Source organism: Euphorbia lathyris, chromosome 2, assembly GCF_963576675.1.
Source record: "Euphorbia lathyris chromosome 2, ddEupLath1.1, whole genome shotgun sequence".
Classification (NCBI taxonomy): Eukaryota; Viridiplantae; Streptophyta; class Magnoliopsida; order Malpighiales; family Euphorbiaceae; genus Euphorbia; species Euphorbia lathyris.
Genome location: NC_088911.1, coordinates 85,257,986 through 85,276,906, shown reverse-complemented (window position 1 = coordinate 85,276,906; position 18,921 = coordinate 85,257,986). Strand labels below are relative to the sequence as shown.

The 18,921-nt window shown below is 35.6% G+C and overlaps 2 protein-coding genes across 2 annotated transcripts; one reads left to right on the top strand and one right to left on the bottom strand.

Annotated features, from left to right (window-relative positions):
- Positions 1 to 3,267: 3,267 nt before the first annotated feature.
- Positions 3,268 to 6,757, bottom strand: LOC136218804 (multiple organellar RNA editing factor 8, chloroplastic/mitochondrial-like). The gene is made up of 4 exons (XM_066005916.1): positions 6,287 to 6,757; positions 4,876 to 4,973; positions 4,702 to 4,767; positions 3,268 to 4,248 (listed from the first exon to the last, which is right to left on the bottom strand). The coding sequence occupies exons 1-4, from the start codon at positions 6,676 to 6,678 to the stop codon at positions 3,593 to 3,595; spliced, it is 1,212 nt and encodes a 403-aa protein (XP_065861988.1). The 5' UTR covers positions 6,679 to 6,757; the 3' UTR covers positions 3,268 to 3,592.
- A 7,452-nt stretch (positions 6,758 to 14,209) lies between these two features.
- Positions 14,210 to 15,994, top strand: LOC136216929 (ABC transporter G family member 10). The gene has a single exon (XM_066003472.1). The coding sequence runs from the start codon at positions 14,210 to 14,212 to the stop codon at positions 15,992 to 15,994; it is 1,785 nt and encodes a 594-aa protein (XP_065859544.1).
- Positions 15,995 to 18,921: the final 2,927 nt, after the last annotated feature.

Here is an 18,921-nt window from a genome sequence, read left to right as displayed (position 1 = left end):
TACATAAGAGAAAGATATGAAGAAAAAGACAGAGAGAAAAAAAGTGTTAATTTAATTCCAAATAATAAAAAAAATATTATTTTAGCTCCAATGTTTGTGAAATATACAAAAGGCCTAATACATCACCATCTCCTTGAAAGTGTCTCACCAGTTCCCTAAACTTGTTTATTTCATATCACCAGCTCTCTAAACTTGGCCATAAAAATTTATTAGCTCCCTAAACTTTGCAAGTGTCTCACCAGCTCCCTAAACTTGCTTATTATATAACAACTAAATACAAAAACCATAATACTAACTCTCGATCCTCATCATTTCGATCTCTCAATCCTGCAATGTAGGGGAAGAGAAAAAATTACCTCACAAATAGATGAAAATGTATTTTTAGAATTTAGGTTTAATAAGTTTTTGTATTTAGTTGTTATATAATAAACAAGTTTAGGAAGATGGTGAGACACTTGCAAAGTTCAGGGAGCTAATCAATTTTTATGGACAAGTTTAGGGAGCTGGTGATATGAAATAAACAAGTTCAGCGAGCTAGTGAGACACTTGCAAAGTTCAAGGAGCCAATCTACTATCATGGTCAAGTTCAGTGAGCTAGTGATGTATTAGGCCTATACAAAATTTAGTTCTAAATTAGTACCATTTCATAAATATTGAGGCGTCAAGTTCCGCCAATGATGGAGTTGCATCATTTCATAAATATTAAGTCTAAAATGGTATGATTTTATCGTTTGGCTAAATTTATAATTTTCTAAAAATTTAAGACTATTTTAGTAATTCTAAAACTAAATGTTTTTTTTTTTGAACCCGAACTAGTATTATTGAATAACTGATCTAACATCGTTACAAACTATTTGACAAATTGGAGCCGGACAGTCCTCCATCAATATTATGTATTCCGTCAAATCAGCAGCCTAATTAGCAAGAGAGTGAGTAACTTTATTGCATTCCCTATATACAAAAGAAAACGAACCTATAAAAAATTGTACTCCAAGCGAGTACATCAAGTGCTAGCACCACTGTTTGCGTATCCGACTCGATAATGATATCATTAAACGAAACGTCCTGTGCAAGTAGAATGCCTTCTATTATTGCTTAAACCTTACATTCTTATGTCTACATCGCTTCTCTCTTTCTCACCTCACACCTGCATTTTAACAATATTCACAAGACAAATTCGAAATAAATGTAATCTGCATTTTAACAGTATTCACAAAACAAATTCCAAAAGGCATACAATATTTCGAAATAAATGTAATGAAAGGGTTTTTTTTTTTTTTTTTTTTTGCTTTTCTAATTTTCCAAAATCAATAAAATAACTAAATAATAGTGAATTAATTTTAATATATAATATTTATTAAAAATAATAATTTATATGTTATACTCTAAATAACAATTTTTTAATATATTAATTTATTGAATATTATAAAACACTGAAATACTTAGTATGCGATGGTGGACATGTAATAATAGCATACACTATTTACAATTATATATATATATATATATATATATATATATATGGAAAAAAATCATTTTTGGCTTAGTACATCATTTGCCCTCCTGATTTATCCAAAACAAGATTTTTCAAAGTATTCTTGCATAAAATATAATCAATAAATTACTCAATTGCAAAAAAGTATACTACATGTAGAATATGTGTTGTATGTGCCTTAGAATGTTACTATTAGTTAATTCACATGATAGATTAAAAATGAAGTTCTTACCTGCTCAACTATAAAACTTGTCTTCCCTAATATTAGAACCAGATGCTCTGACCTTGATCGTTTTATTTTTTAAAACGCATGCAATACATTTTCGACATTTAGCTTAATTTTTTATAACTTAGTGATTAATTGATTATATTTTACGCAAGTTCAAAGAGACTATCTGAACATTTTATATAAATTGAGGGGGCTATTGGAACACTTTCAAAGTTTATGGACCAGTCAAGTTCTTTTAACAAGTTCAGCAGGCAAATGATGTATTAAGCCATCAATTTTCTTAGATTTTTTTTATTGATTAATTTACTGATGTTTACATTTTTTTTAATTTTTTATTGATTAATTTTCTGATCTTTTAAATTGATATATTAAGTTTTTTAATCAATTACAACTGGACATATTAAATTCCAACAATTAGAAAATTCAGTTTTAAAAATGAACGTAGTTAATAAAATGCCATTCATTTTATTTACATTTTCAACTTTTAAAATATAATTTCAGACATACAGGAATATTCACATGGACCTTAATGACCAAGTGAATTTGGTCATTCACCGTTAGATCTAGACTTATTAAATCTAAGTCGTAGGTTGCTCTGAATCTCCATCTTAAGATTCTAATAAGCCTAGATCTAATGGTGAATGACCAAATACCGCATGGTCGTTAAAGTCCATATGATCAAAACCGCTATATATATATATATAGTATCTGTTTGGTTCTCCTTTTTGTAGCTTCCTTTTGTTGCATTTCTCTTAACAGTAATATATAGTTAGAATTGAGAAAACGTTATCTTTTAGAAGGAAAATAGATAATGTCTATCAACTATTAGTAAAGAGTAAATTTATAATTGAGATGGCAAGTAGGTTCCATATAAGTTGGTCCATCACTAATCCAACCCAAGTATTTAACTACAAACCCAAATTCACTCGATACAATCAAACACATCCAAGGGACATCTTCCAAAGTGCTAGACGCTCTCTCTCTAAAACATTCAGACTCGCTAATAAATAAGGTCGACTCACTAATAAATAAGGTCAGCGACCCTTTCATAGGGTTACACTCGGATAAAACACTCAGATACGCTTTCCATGAGAAAAACACACACTCGTATACTCACTGATAGTTTGTTCGAGCATATTTAAAGAGCCTTCCCAAGCACAAATTGACGAGCTTGGCATCTCAAATTACAGATATTATTGATACCATATGAACAACTAACCAATTCATTATGCGCAAGTCTTATATAATTGTTGGATAACTTGGTAACAGAATTTACAAACTCTCATGACAAAAAGCGTTGCATACATCATTTTGTGGCTAAAAGCCATTAGACTCGAGCCTTCTTTTTACAAGTTCAAGTATAACCCTTGATCCTCTTATTGACGATGATAAAATTTCTCAGTTTCAACTATATTATTGGAAATAACATTTTCATTGCAGACCAGAACTTGGACGAAAACAATTAAGAATCAAGTGAAGTTGTAGAATTGGCCTATCATACATCTAACGAAAAAAAAAAAACCTTCCGATTCTATTCAAAACATACCAAAATGTGCTTATTCACATATAATCGACAGAGGAAGTGTAACACCATCATAAAGTAAAGAGCTAACAGTGAATCAAGTGCAAATTAAGCATAACAACTAGCCTACTTCATGGATCAGATAACAGACTGATTTTGCAGTATGCAGGTTGCAGCAACGAGCCTACAAATTGAATCCTATTTTTCAGAAACACAATCCACTGTTTAAAGACACCATGCAAACCATGATGATAGTTAACTAATTAACCATTGACCTCCAAGACAACCTTAATAGACTTCTTGAATATCTACATAATGTTCCCTGAAAATTTAAATTGCTCCAAACTTAATAGGTGTTTCTACTAGGCACACTTCCATCACTGTTTGTACTATAGCTGTTCTGGTAGTTCGATGGACCACCTTGCTGCATGCCTCCATTATGCGGCCCATTCTGGAAGTCATCATTCGACCATCCTGGATTTGGGGGCATCCCTCCCATATTGTTTTGTGGCATCCCTCCCATATTGTTGTAGTTTCCAGGTGGTGGTGGCGCCGAAGGTCCACCCATGTAGTTGTTTGGTGGTGGCGGAGCTCCCCCCACATAGTTGCTTTGAGGTGGTGGAGGTCCACGTACATAGTTTTGAGGTGGGGGAGGTCCTCCCCCATAGTTGTTTTGTGGTGGCGGAGGTCCTCCCACGTAGTTGTTTTGTGGTGGCGGAGGAGGTCCATTCCTGTAGTTCGATGGAGGAGGGGGTCCACCCATATTGTTCGGTGGCATCCCAGACATGTTGGGTGGAGGGTTCTGCATTCCCTGATTACTCATTGGAGGTCCCCTTTGGTTTGGCATGTTTTCCCTTCTTCTTTCATAGTTCCTTGACCTATCAAAGTTACGAGGCCTATCATTTCGTCTATTTCTCTCATTTGCCCTAGCATTGTTCCTTACCCATTCTTCATGATACTTTGGATCATACGGAACAGCTTGTCCGTCGATGAATGGTTCCCCTACAACAGTTAAACTATAAAGCTCATAAAATTGCACAGCATATGCTAAGCAAAGAAAAAACAAAGGTGTGCATGCAATTTCCCCCAAAATATCATGGGAATATAGGGATCATGTTCAATTGAAAGTTGTGACAGTAAATGTAAACAATGATTTGACCTAAAGTTTAGGTCAAAGAACAGATTCCCCATGAATCACAAGTCCTCGAGTTAGAAATGAGATTGTTTGTTAATGCAGTGGAAATCCTTTAATAGCAAGGGTTAATTCAAACAAACAACAAACCCAAGTCCCAATACTAATAAACCACTAGAGCATCTAAGGTCAGCCTCATCAAGGCATCCAAGGAACCAAATTGTAGAACATCAGATGACTAACAACAGATACACATTTGTTGTTCAGAGCTTGAAGCAGCTAAGTAAACATGTTTATACCAATTGATAAAGAAGAGATCTCACCTCCATAATCTTTGTTTCTGACATCCAAGTATGAATCAGGAAGAACCCAACGAACCCCAGGAAGTTCTGGAAAAGAAAAGAACATGAAAAACATAAAAAGAGCCATTGAACATCCACTTACATAACAAAGAGAATCATAATATTCACGCACACGCTCTTGAAAACTAGATGTACCTTTCATCTTAATGGAAAGCTCTTCAGATATAAGAGCTCCAAATGCAAAGTAGTGTCTAGTTGAAACAGAGTAGATCTTCATCCTAGCTTCCTCCTCACTGTCATTGGAGTACAAAACCAAATAAATATACCAATACTTTAATATTATAGCAAAATACACAAGTACAATCCCTAATGCCAACTGAACATGACCAATATGTTCCACTTAAAATGTAATCTTTATACCAAAACAACTTTAAGAAAGTTAAAAAAATATTTATTTGGACACAGATATCAAATGGAAAGAATACTGTTTGCCATACGCTATAATAAGTACTTTCCTCTGACGCACGGACACGCCATAGACCCAACGTATCGCGTGTCGGATACGTATCCGATACTGAAACGGCCGGAAACGCCTGGGACACGGTGTCGGGGCCGTTTCCGTAATATCGGAAAGTTGGACACGCGTATCAGTGAAGGATACGCGTGTCCCATAAAAAAAAAAACAAGCGATTCTTCAAATGTGAAAAAACAGCCGTTCAACTTCAATCATCGATCGTCGTTATTCCAAATAGATTTGGAGAGCTAGAAACTCCAAAGGACAGGAGGAATTAATGCCAGAAACTCCTAATTAATACAAAAACTCTCAAACTTCTCCATCCATCTATATAAATAGGGCTGCTAACAATCTTTCACAATTCATTCACATTCTTTCTCTATTCTTGCGTTCCTCTTTCTACTCAAATTTCTAAGTGTTTTCCAAACTTTTAATCTCGTTCTCTGTTTTGCTTAGAGATTGGATTATGGATTCACAAAGCACAGGTTTTTAGTGTTAAGGAGGAAAGCTTTTATTATGTTTAGTTAAGAGTTTTATAATTTCGTTTATATGTATTTATTTAGTTATATTACAAAAAATCATATATAAAAATATATTTTTAATATTTATAAATGTGCCCCAATATTTTTAATATTTACACGTGTCCCCCACATATCCGTGTCCTGTGTTTTATAGAAATGAAGTTTCCCATATCCGTATCCTGTGTTTTATAGAAATGAAGTTTCCCATATCCGTGTCAGTGTCGGATACAGTATCCGTGTCCGGCAACATAGGTACTTCCCGATAAAACAAGGGCCAATTCAACCCTCCAACAAGGTTGTAGGAAATGAAAATCCCAAATTAAACCAAGAGACGCTATCTTTCTTTGATTAGAATAAGAAGAGTGGAAAATCAAAACATCATGTCACAGCCAAACCTAGGCATAACATTTGTAGGGAATTCCCTTAAAACAAGTTCATATTTAATAGAACCGGTAATAATTTACAAAATACGGAAATAAAGCATTAAGATTGAAAACAATTCTCACAGAAATGAATTACAGCAGAGACTACGTACAAAATCCACAAACAAAAAACGGGAAAAAAAGCATACCTTCCGACAAGCTGAGCAAGGGTTTTGATATAGCTATCAATGATCTCATCTCGGGTACAACCCTCAGCTGGTTTCTCCATAACGATAAGCCAATGTTCAAAATCGCATCCATCTAATAAGATAGTCTCTTTGGGAGGTCTGGTAGACCAATTAGGGCTGGGATCATTGAGTGAGGTAGTGGTAGGTCGGGTGGAGAAGCAGCGAGATATAAAACCGGAGGAAGCGAATTGGGCAGCAGCGGAGAGGGGGCGTAGAGTACGTAAAAGAGAGGTAGGGCGAGAGAGGGCGGAGGGAGTAGGGACGGAAGAGAAGGAACGAGAGATAAGGGATGAGAAAATGGTTTTGTTGGAAGGCCTGAAGAGGAGGGAGCGAGCAGCAAGGTGAGTAGCCATTATGGAGGACAAACCCTAAGAGAGAGAACAAAGAAAGGGTTTTGTAAAGTAATATAGGGTTTTAAGTCTCAGTATGTGTGGCAATGGAAATGAGTATAAAAGGTGTGAAAGAGAGAGAGAGATAAGGAAGGGCCTCAACTGTAATATATCAACGGCCCGCTTCTGACGATTCACTCGGCCCATCATATAAACACAACCTAAATAATTAAAATTAGTATATTTACCTCAAATTAAAGGGATAATTACAAATCTGACCCAATCAAGGACCCCAATTTACATATCTAACTCACATTGCTTCCATTTTACCAAATTAGAAAATTTCACTCCTTTTAGACAAAATTACCCTTATTTGTATATAACAATCATCTCCTCTTTCCCTTTCATTTATTTTCAAATTCTCACAGCAAAATTCATCAACTCAACCCAAGATCTAAGCACATCCATACCCCATTCAAGGTCATATAAATATCATTTCTTCATTTTTCATACACATTACTAGAAATACACAGTTGGTATTCGAATGCATTTGCTTGAATCTTGATATTTTTCGATTCCACCATTGTCGCCTGATATGTCGCATTCTGGTGCTCAAATGCGACATAGAGGCTCCAAATGCGACAAAGATTTGGTATAGCTTGTCGCATTTGGAGCCCCTGTCGCATTCTTATCGCATTTTGATATAGCGTATCGCATTAGCTGTCGCATTTGTGTCGCATTTTGATATAGCTTGTCGCATTCATTGTCGCATTTACATATGAATTGGTTTTATTATGTTTTGATCACGTGTCCATTTTACTAAATGTAGAAGTATGTCAACCAAAGAGAGGTGTACGTGTTTTTTGTCTTGGAACGGATAGTGGAGCACAAAGGAAACTGTGATGACATACGTGAGTGGTAAAGCGAAGTTGTTGGTTTTGCCAACAGAGATTGACTTGCAAAAGTTGAAAGAGAAAGTTTATAGTGCCCTCCGCATTGATTCAACCTCGTATGATCTCCAAATGTCCATGCAGGCGACATATGGTCCAAATAAACTGCGTGGTGGGATAGCACATATTGATGATGATGGAGATGTCATGGGATTCATAGAGTATTGTCGAATGAATCCGACCGATTTGATTCCACTGTATGTTACTCTAAACATGCGAACAATAGAAGCTTCAATATTGCGACCTAACAAGGACTGACATGTTGGTCAAAGCAAACCAACGGAAGTAGTAAGTCATGATCCCACCATCAAAATGGATGCTCCTATACATGGTAAGGATGATAACGATGGTGGAAATGGTATTGATTATCGGAACTACAATAATGATGATTATCTGAATAATGATAATCATGATCATTATGATGAGCATTATGATAATGATTATTGTTACGATAATGGTGACAATGTGGAAAATGAAGATATCACTCGCAATGAAATTCCTATTAAAAGTGTTCACTGCCAATGCGACAAGCTTTAAGGTGATAACTTGTCTGCAAAAAAGAGGTACGCTTTTGATCAGCACTCAATACATATAACCTTGTCGCATTGTGGTTGCATATGCGCTTAAGTGCGACAAGGATTACATATAACCTTGTCGTATTTGTTTTGAATGCGCTCAAATGCGACAAGGTTATAGTGTAATCCTTGTCGCATTTGAGCGCATTCAACAACAAATGCGATAATGTTATATATAATCCTTGTCGCATTTCTTATTGAATGCGCTCTAATGCGACAAGGATTACACTAGAACCTTGCCACATTTGTTTTGAATGCGCTCAACTGCGATAAGGTTATAGTGTAATATTTGTCGCATTTGAGCGCATTCAACAAGAAATGCGACACAGATGTACACATAATAGCAGCATTCGAGCGCATTCATACACCAAACATACATATACACAAATCATACACCAAACATACATATACACAAATCATACACCAAATCAATACCATATATAAAAACCATACCTGGAATACGTGTGCAAATCCGTAGAGTTGATATGGAACACGTCCCCTATCTCCCGCTGCATTTGCAACGATTTGTTTCGTTCTTTTCTTAATAGCCTAGTCCAATGTCTTATATGTCTCCTCCCAAGCCAACGCACCCCATGGAAACTCATTAAACAGTTTTGGATAATCTGCAAGATCCAATATCCAATCCCTTGCATGCCTTTCGTTAGCATTGTCCAGTATATTGCCATGCACAAAGTACAACATGGCAATCATCACAGCATCTTGATCAAATCTGTCAGTCACATCCTTCTTCTTCCAGTCTATACTTTTTAAAACTTCCGCGAAGTGAATTGTCCTTATTGACTTATATTGCTTAAAGTACTTCTTTCGCAACCTCTGTGGCATCTCTAATTCGTTCATCCTTTCCATGAATGATCTCGTGTTTACTCCAAACCTTAAACCGTTAATCAGTCCAAACTCCCAATCTCCAAACCTCATATCAACTCCTCTCACTCTGAACCACATCTCCTTGTGTTTACTCTCTGGGTGGTAAATCTCTCGCGCTAGGACATGATGAACTATTGGAGAAGAGAAACTAGCAATCTTCATATTCAAATACTGTCCAAAACATGTTTTTTTAAAGATTTCTAACTACTTTTCACTCAAGTTATCATTTATCACGGCCCCAGAATCCAAATTAAACCTCACTGTTATTTAAGCATCCGAATTAAACGCCTCGAGATATTTGAAAATGGAACTCTTTTTGCCCTTTTTTGCTGACCTAGGATCATTCTGTAATAATTTTAAATATACACATATTAAATTCACTAATAAATCTGACGCAATTGAGAGCATTCTTAAAAAATCTTAAAAAATGCGACAAATTCTATATATAATTCCTTATCGCATTTGAGCGCATTGGAGAAAAATGCGACAAGGATTTACATATAACCTTGTCGCATTCGTCTGTAAATGCGCTCAAATGCGACAAGGTTATTGTACATAAACCTTATCGCATTTGAGCGCATTTATGTAATAAATGCGACAGGTTTATATACATATAATCTTGTCGCAATTGAGCGCATTCATAGACGAATGCGACAAGGTTATACCGATAGCCATTAACGTCGCATTCGAGCGCATTCAAGCTTCAGTAATGGCGCAAATCAACGAAGAATAAGATGAAATGGGCTTACCTTATGTTTCGTCCGTCCATCCTCGTCGTTTGCAGCCGCTGCCTTCCGCTTTCTCGACATCCTCGCCGCGCCATAGCAGATGAAAACAAACCGGAGGTAGGAGATGAAAATATATTGAAAATGCAGACCAGAATAGGGCGGAATATATATAGTGATGGAAATTAAACGTATAATGCAGTTGAAACGAACTGAAACTGAAGAAGATGAACCATAAAGAAGTTGAATGGGAAAGGTCAAGTGAGGAAGTCGAAGTGGAATCAGTGGGAGGTAGGAGATGAACCTTCAAACTAGAATAAGGGTAATTTTATCCAAAATGGGTGGAATTGTCTAATTTGGTACATTGGAAGCAATGTGGATTAGATATGTAAATTGGGGTCCTTGATTGGGTCAGATTTGTAATTATCCCCAAATTAAATTGGGAAAATTACAAAACTTTGAAGGTTCATTTACATATTTAGACTAATTATCCAACACATTACATATCTAAAATATTTATTTGTGATTTTTCCAAATGTCTTAATCGTTTCATCTTCCTCTCTAATTTTTCCAATTAAATTTAGCATCATGATCAACCACAAGAAGATAAAACCTCACATCTTCATCCTAGCAACTTCGAGCATCATGAGGCTCGAAACTCTTAAAGAGGTGATACGTTAACAACTACTGAAAGAAGAAGAAATATTATAAGATACCATGAAGTATTGAAAAATACTTACAAGGGATATTCAAAAGCACTAGAAAAGGATGGTGAACAAATAATATTTAGTACAAAAGAGACTAGACATGAAAACATGACTGAGAAAGTCCTAAAATAGAATAAGGTAGTCTTTAAGAAAGAAGAGCAACAAGGCATAAATGCACATTTATCTGAAGAGATTACGAAGAATGTTCTCCTTAACAAATTTAAGATGCCTCAACTAGAAACTTACTAAAAACAAGTGGATCCTCATGACCATATACCATGTTATTACATGGATGAGAGGATGAAATAATGTGTAAAAAATCTCTCTCACTTTGACAGAACTTGTTCGTACATGGTTCAATTGCTTAAAAAGGGTTATATCTCCAACTTTGATCAGCGGAAAAATTAATTCATAAATGCTTTCATCATCAATCAAAGAAGAAAAAAGGATATTGCCTATTTTTTACCATTAACAAAGGACAAAGAAAGTTTAAAAGAACATGTGGAAAAGTTTCGTGTTGCAACCTTAAAGATTTAGGATCTTCATATTGGGATGGCAGTTATAAGAGTTCTTCAAGGAACACAGTCACCGGATTATCATAAATCTTTTTCTTATGATCAACTTTCTGCTCTTGGGGGTCTATTCAACTAAGCTAGTAAATTCATTCTTTTTTAGGATGCCATGAATAATTTAGCTGTAAGAGGAGACTTATATAGGAAGATGAAGGAGAAGAATGAAGCTAATGATGGAGGAAACAAGAATGGAAAATGGAAAGAATAAGCCAAGTTCAAAAGTTAAGTTTTGGAAACTACATATATATTCTGGTATTGTTCTAATGTCAGGGGAGAAATATAAGGATTTAGACTTCTTATATTCTCTCCTAAAACCAATAAGATGATGAGAAAAATTGTTGATGTTTATTATTAATTCCACAAGAATCGTGATCACTTTATAGATAAGTGTAGAAGAATGCTAACCTAGAATAATTTGGGACAAAATAGTACCACGATGACCTAAGAAAATTAAATCCTAGAGGCATGTAGACGACATATCATACTCGTGATAACCTAAAGAACAAGTTTCTACAAAATTAGTCATCCAGTCTGCAACCCGATTCCTCTCCCTATAGGAATGCTCTAATATGACTTCATAATCCTATTGCTGAAATGAAAGACATATTTGTAGGAGCTATAAAAGACGGATTGAAAAAGTGTCATGTGCATTAAATAAATGATCCACGGTAAATGAATCCAACTCTATAAGAACTCGGTGGTACCCTTTCCTTCATGCCAGATCCAAGCTGAAATAAATACCGCACGTCTCGAATAAGATAGTTGAACAAATTCCCATATTCACAACAAAGCCCACTAACCACATACCATTCTCATTTATGATAAGACCCCTGCCTAAATGAATATCGAACTGCCCATACACAATCCATCACAATTAACTTTGGTCCAACCAACATCGGGTGGCTTCCACACTACAAGAATCTTTTAGTGAGTTTGGCAGAAAAAAGAGCCAGAAAGTTGAAAAGCCTTTACAAATTCAGTGTCTTATGCTCTAACAAAGTCAACATTATGGGCATTGAACGAATTGTTTCTTACCAAAACCCTTATCATTTCATGATTTCCAACACCACCACAGAACCGTGACAAACATGACTAGCCAAAAGATACCATGCCACATAATTACCATCAAGGAACTCAATGTGACAATTAGAAGGAATTATAAATTGCCAAACCTCTTTAGCCAAATGACAATCACACGGAATATGAATGGTTCTCTCACTTTAACCACACTCCTCATAAGTATCACGTTAGACAAGATTTTATCATGAAGGACTAGCCAAATAAAACAACGAATATGCTTTAGAACTTCAAGGTTCTAAACATGAGACTAAAAAATCGAGTTATTATCCAGGCCAGGGAGTAAATCACTCGTTAGAGACCGTTGAAGAACGTAGGCTGAGCTCATCGTGAACTTGCCATTTCGTGATGACATCTATAAGAACCGCCATTTTTCAACACTAGCGGGGAACAAAACCATTGAAGTTAGGCATAAAAAAAAGTCCACATGGGCAGAAGGTTTTGTAAACCTAAGCAATTCAATCTTACTCCTTCATACCAATAGAAATATATCGTACACTACATCTCACCCAATAACAACATTAACCACCTCCGCATTCCCTATAGCCATTTATTTAGCCAAAATTTAGTTCTCCTACCATTAAAACAACTCTTCCAACTCTAGCTCTAAGTAAACCCACCTTTTCATAACACTAGCCCAAACAGGACTTCTAACACCACTCGGTCGAAGCACATCCAGACCTTCTCTCCCCTTAACATTCTAGCCTTTCAATACTTGGGCCCAAAGAGTAAATGTATCGTCAATAACATGACAAAGCATATTAGAACTGAGAGGTTTGTTCATATCATAGCACTTTGAGTCACTAGACCTCTAGAAGCTTTCGATAAGCAAAAAGTGTCCCAGTTCACCAAGTGAATATTTCGATCATTATCTTGCCCCCTGGATAAATCTTCTACTCTAAACATCCAACTGATGCACAATGCTAGCCAGAAGGTCCATAATCCATATAGAATCCACTGGCTTTACCGAACTTGTTTGTCCCGAGAGAGAAAGACTCTGAGATTTCTAACCACTAACTCGATTTAACCACTAACTACCCTCCTAAATCTAGACACCATTCGCATCTCGCAAGCCTTCAACTTTATTCCTTCTCCACCTGATAATGGTAAAACAGTGAAAAACTGAAATATTTCTATTACCACATGTACTCCACTTAATTCTGATACTAAAAAATTTCTTCGCGTCGAAGAAGATCATTCAAATCATCTATAATCTTCCTTTCCAGTTTAAGCAAGCCCGAAATAACCCGTCCAACCAAGCTTTTCTGGACCTCCTCAAACCGAGCATTTATAAAATATTTTATAATTTTAGATTATAAATAATATTGCATCTATTATTTTATTTGTGTTTCCTTGTCATTTCAGGATTGATAATTGGTAACACAACTTGCACCAACAAACTTATTAGCCCCTAAATTAACCATTTTAGTACTCTTAACTAATACATATGACTTTTTATCAACATTCAACACCCATTTTTGTAAAGCTTATTATTATTATTATTCAAACGGTGGCCAAATTGGCAACCACTCCGGATGATAAAACAACTAAACAGACATTCATATTAGTTTTATTTTGGTGAACAGATATAGTATATGAAACACACAGTTTTATTAGTCTAATCCTCTATTAAAACATGGAAAATAGAATTAATCAAAAAAAAAAAAAAATCATTAAATTGCACTGCATGAATTGAGAGTGGGAAGGAAGATAAAAATGCCAACGTCCTCAACCCTATTCAGTCAATATTCAGCTCACCAACACTTTTTTTTTCTTTAATTTTGGGTTTTCTCTCAACTTTCCATAAATGCTTACCAGAATTTCCACTTCTCCAATCAAAACTACAATCATCTCCAAATTTTCAACTTAATTGTCTATGTATATATATTCACATTTCAACTATATTTCTTCTTTTGCCTTGTATTTATTAGTTTCTTCATTAACTTGTCTACTACTATAGAGTTTGGTATGTTAGCTCATCTCCTTTCCTTAATCATCAATGTCTTACAAATCATAATTTCTTCACAACTTCATTTCTCTAACCAAACCCTCTTCATTCTCTCCATGGAACTTCCGGTGAAAGCACCGGTGACCTCTTACACACTACAAACCAACAACTTGTCCTACAAATTGTGCACCAAATTTGATGAGTTCAACCATGTTTGTCTTGGTAGGAGAACTTCTGATGCTAATCATAACTTCATTTTGAAAGATGTCAATTTTGAAGCTAGGCCTGGTGGGGTTACTGCCATTGCTGGTCCCAGTGGAGCAGGGAAGACAACCTTGCTAGAGATTCTTGCTGGAAAGATTTCTGATCACCAAGTTTTTGATAAAATTATGGTAAACAATAGGCCTATGGATGCCAAATGGTTTCGGAGATTGTCCGGGTATGTCACTCAAGATGATGCCCTATTTCCATTACTAACAGTACATGAAACACTCATGTACAGTGCACTTCTAAGGCTTCCAGGGGGGAAACAACAGGCTGCAAAGAGAGTTGCTTTACTCATCAAGGAGCTTGGATTGAATCATGTTGCAGACTCAAAGATTGGGGGGATTTCTGGTGGCGAAAGGCGAAGAGTTTCAATTGGTGTTGATTTAGTTCATGATCCAGTTGTTGTTTTGATTGATGAACCAACTTCAGGTTTGGATTCAGCTTCAGCTCTTCACATTATCACTCTTCTCAAATCAATGGCACTTAATCAAGGTAAGACTATAATCTTAACTATCCATCAACCCGGTTTTCGCATCCTCGAAACGTTTGATAGGATTGTTTTGCTTTCAAATGGACATGTTATGCATAATGGTTCATTACATTTCCTCCAAGAGAGGCTACAATTTTCTGGTCATCACATTCCTCGCCATGTCAATGTCCTCGAATTCGCCATTGATGTTATAGAAAATTTAGAACAAGATGGACATCATCCTACAACAACTAGGATTATTAACATTCCATACTCTAGCATTCATCAAGAAACCCTTCCATCCTATCCGAATTCGATACCGAAAGAAGTAGTAATTCTAGGAGAAAGATTTTGTAGCAATGTATTTAGAAGCAAGCAACTATTTGCTACAAGAGTAATACAAGCATTAGTAGCTGGATTACTACTTGGTACCATATTCTTAAATGTTGGAAGAAAGAATAAAGGAAAGGCTGCAACTTTACAATCAGAATTAGGGTTTTTCGGATTCACTCTTACCTTTTTGCTCTCTTCAACAACAGAAGTATTACCAATTTTTTTACAAGAAAGAAGAATAGTAATGCATGAAACATCAAGAGGAGGATATAGAATATTATCTTATGTAGTATCAAATTTCATAATATTTGTTCCTTTTCTTCTACTAGTGGGGCTTCTCTTCTCTATTCCAGTATATTGGCTAGTTGGATTAAGAGGAGATATGGATGGATTTCTTTACTTCTGTCTAGTTATATGGATGGTGCTTTTGATGTCAAATTCATTTGTAGCATGTTTTAGTGCTTTAGTGCCTAATTTCATCATGGGAAGTTCAGTGATTTCAGGGCTATTTGGATCTTTTTTTCTGTTTTCTGGGTATTTCATATCCAAGGATAGGATTCCAAGTTACTGGAGATTCATGAATTATTTGAGTTTATTCAAGTACCCATATGAATGTTTCTTGATAAATGAGTTTGGAGGAGAGGAAGGTGAAAGAAGATGCTTGCAGTTTAATGGAGGAGTTTGCAGTATGAATGGGAGTGAGTTTTTGAGCAACCAGCATCTTCAAGAGTCACAAAAATGGAGCAATTTAGGTGTAATTTTGGGTTTTATTATTGGGTATAGACTGTTGTGTTTTTTAATTTTGTGGTACAGACATTATAGGAACAGATGAAATTCTTGATTATTTTAATTTTATTTTCTTGTTTTCATTTATCTTATTCTTGGTTTACGAAGATCAAAACTCAATTTATGATCTTCTTATAAATTTATAATTTGTCTATTTAATTCTTTTTTTTTTTTTGAAAGATTTGTCTATTGAATTCTTAATCACTATAAAATAAATAAATAAATACTTGGCCATGTTTTTTGGTTATGAAAGTTTATAGTCTTGGGTTGGTGCAACAAATTTTTAATGGATTGAACTTATCAAGCAATATGCGAACAGAATTAATGAAAAGTAAAACAGGAATTTGATAATAACTTTTATGGTCAACTGGCTCTCCAATTTTTGTTACCGAAGTTTAATTTATTTCAATTTAGATTAATTAGGAATAAAAGCTTACGATGCTATCTAAAATCTTGTCATTTGCCATTGTAGTATCGTTTAGTAACATATTGATTTCTTACATTTGTTTTCTTGCTGTACTTGTTATGTTTTAATCTAATGAAGTTATAAACATTTTAATAAAAAAAAAAAAAACATATGACTCATGAGTTATTTCCGTAGATGATAGTTAACCTATTTTAGATGAAAAGTTAACCAATATATTAACTCTTACCATATGACATATTTTTTGACACATAACATATACCCATGATAATTTTTTAATTATTATTTTTATATACACATTTTTTTTAAAGCTAAATATCATTAATGAGCCAAAAGCCGGCAAAAGTTTAACACAGAAAGAGGAAATCCATTAGGGATAACATCAAAGTAACGCTGACTAGCAAATTGAGAGGTCGCCTAGCAAAAGCATGAGCTAAACCGTTTGCTTGTCTTCTAATAAAACGGATAGTGTAACCGTTTTGAGATGATAAAAGTGTGCGACATTGCCCAATAATATCACCAAACTCAGAGTGATCCAAACTTCCTGAAGTAATAGCTTTAACAGTGGTCAATGAATCAGATTCAAATAGAATTTTACTGTAACCTGCCTCCACGGTCCATTCGAGTGCATGTAAGACCGCCCAAGCTTCCGCCTCCCTAACTTCCATAATTCCTTCCACTAGATTTGTCCGAGCCGAGATAAAAGCACCCTGTGAATCTCTAAGTACAGCACTACCTCCTATTTTTCCAAGAATTGTAAATATGCTTGCATCTGTGCAACAGGAAACAACATCAGTCGGTGGTCGGTGCCATAATTTCAGACAGAAATCCTCTCTACAAATGTCTCCAAACTTCCAATACTTTTGGACATAGCACAAATAAATGCCAATTATCCTCCAAGTCCCGAGTACACATAACACAATCATCCTCCATGTTAATCCCCCGACTCCTAAGCCGGTGACGAGTTGGGATACAGCCACGAACAAGCCTCCAATAGAAATGTCTGACTTTAAATGGCACATTAGCTCTCCATATCTTTTGCCAATCCCCCTCAATTCTATGATGTGTACTACTTGGAATTTCCTCCATTCCAAGGCGGTATGCACTACGAATCGAATAACACCCATTACGGGAAGCATTCCATATAAATTGGTCTTTTCTTCCAGATACACGCGGAGTTGACTGGATGATGGCCATTACATCTTGTTCCGAGAATATTTCTTGTAATAGTTCAACATCCCATTCAATTGTTCTAGGGATAAAGAGATCGCTTACTTTTAAATTTTCCAACCCCTCAACCATTGTAGTTGAGATCGTCATAGAAGGTGAATCTCTTAACCATGGATCTTTCCATACATTGATAGACGTACCATCTCCAATTTTCCACTGCCCCCCTTTTTGCAACAATAACTGAGAACCCCAAATACTTCGCCAAATATAGCTTGGTGAGTGACCCAACCTAGCTTTTAGAAAATCCCCATTTGGATAGTATTTTGCTTTAAAAAATTTACTGACCAAAGACTCAGGGGCTGACTGTAACCGCCAACCTTGTTTTCCCAGCATTGCTAAATTAAAGGCAGTGAAATCTCTGAATCCCAATCCACCATCATCTTTATGAATACATAATTTATCCCAAGCCAACCAATTTATCCCTCTTGACCCATCCCTCTTATTAACCCACCAAAATGAATTCAACATCTTTTGAAGTTCTTCAGCAATTGAAATAAGAAGCATAAAAACACTCATAAAATAAACCGGCAAAGCCTGACCTGCTGCTCTGATTAGAGTATCTTTACCAGCTTTAGATAAAAGCTTAGATCTCCAAGATTGAATTTTCTTCCATAGTTTATCTTTTAAGAATGCAAATATTACCTTCTTCTTTCTTCCAACGAGTGAAGGTAGACCAAGATATCGACCTGTGTTGATAGGTTGAGAAACTTCCAAAATAGATGAGATCCCCTCTACCAGCATTGGATGTACATTATTACTACACAGTATGCCAGATTTAGAGAAATTGACAGCTTGTCCCGAAGCATGCTCATACAAATTTAGCAACTTTTTTAATTCCCTACACTCCTCAACATTAGCTTGAACAAACAGAAAAGCATCATCAGCAAACAATAAATGAGAGATTGAGGGTGCCCTTTTATTCACATTAGCTCCATGAATAACCCCCCTACTTTCTGCATCCAACATCAAAGCAGACAACCCTTCAACACATAATAGAAATAAATAAGGTGATAGTGGGTCTCCTTGTCTCAAACCTCTCCGGGGGGAAAAAGGACCAACAATTTGATCATTAACTTTAATTGAATATTTAACTGATTTAACACAGAGCATTATATATCCAATCCACACCTCCGAGAATCCCAGCTTCATGAGAACTTTTGACAAATAATCCCAGCTCACTCTATCATATGCTTTGCTTATATCTATCTTAAGTGCAACCTCCCCCTTTTTCCTTCCAATATTTCTTTTCATACTATGAATTATTTCAAAAGCAATCAAAATATTATCATGAATAGATCTACCTTTAATGAAGGCGGATT

Excerpts from the sequence above, each read along its gene's own strand:
- LOC136218804 (XM_066005916.1), bottom strand. The coding sequence starts at position 6,678 with ATGGCTACTCACCTTGCTGCTCGCTCCCTCCTCTTCAGGCCTTCCAAC. Across the intron at positions 4,768-4,875 it reads GCTTTCCATTAAGATGAAAG|AACTTCCTGGGGTTCGTTGG; the intron begins GTACATCTAGTT and ends TTTCTTTTCCAG. Across the intron at positions 4,249-4,701 it reads CAGAAACAAAGATTATGGAG|GGGAACCATTCATCGACGGA; the intron begins GTGAGATCTCTT and ends TAACTGTTGTAG.
- LOC136216929 (XM_066003472.1), top strand. The coding sequence starts at position 14,210 with ATGGAACTTCCGGTGAAAGCACCGGTGACCTCTTACACACTACAAACC.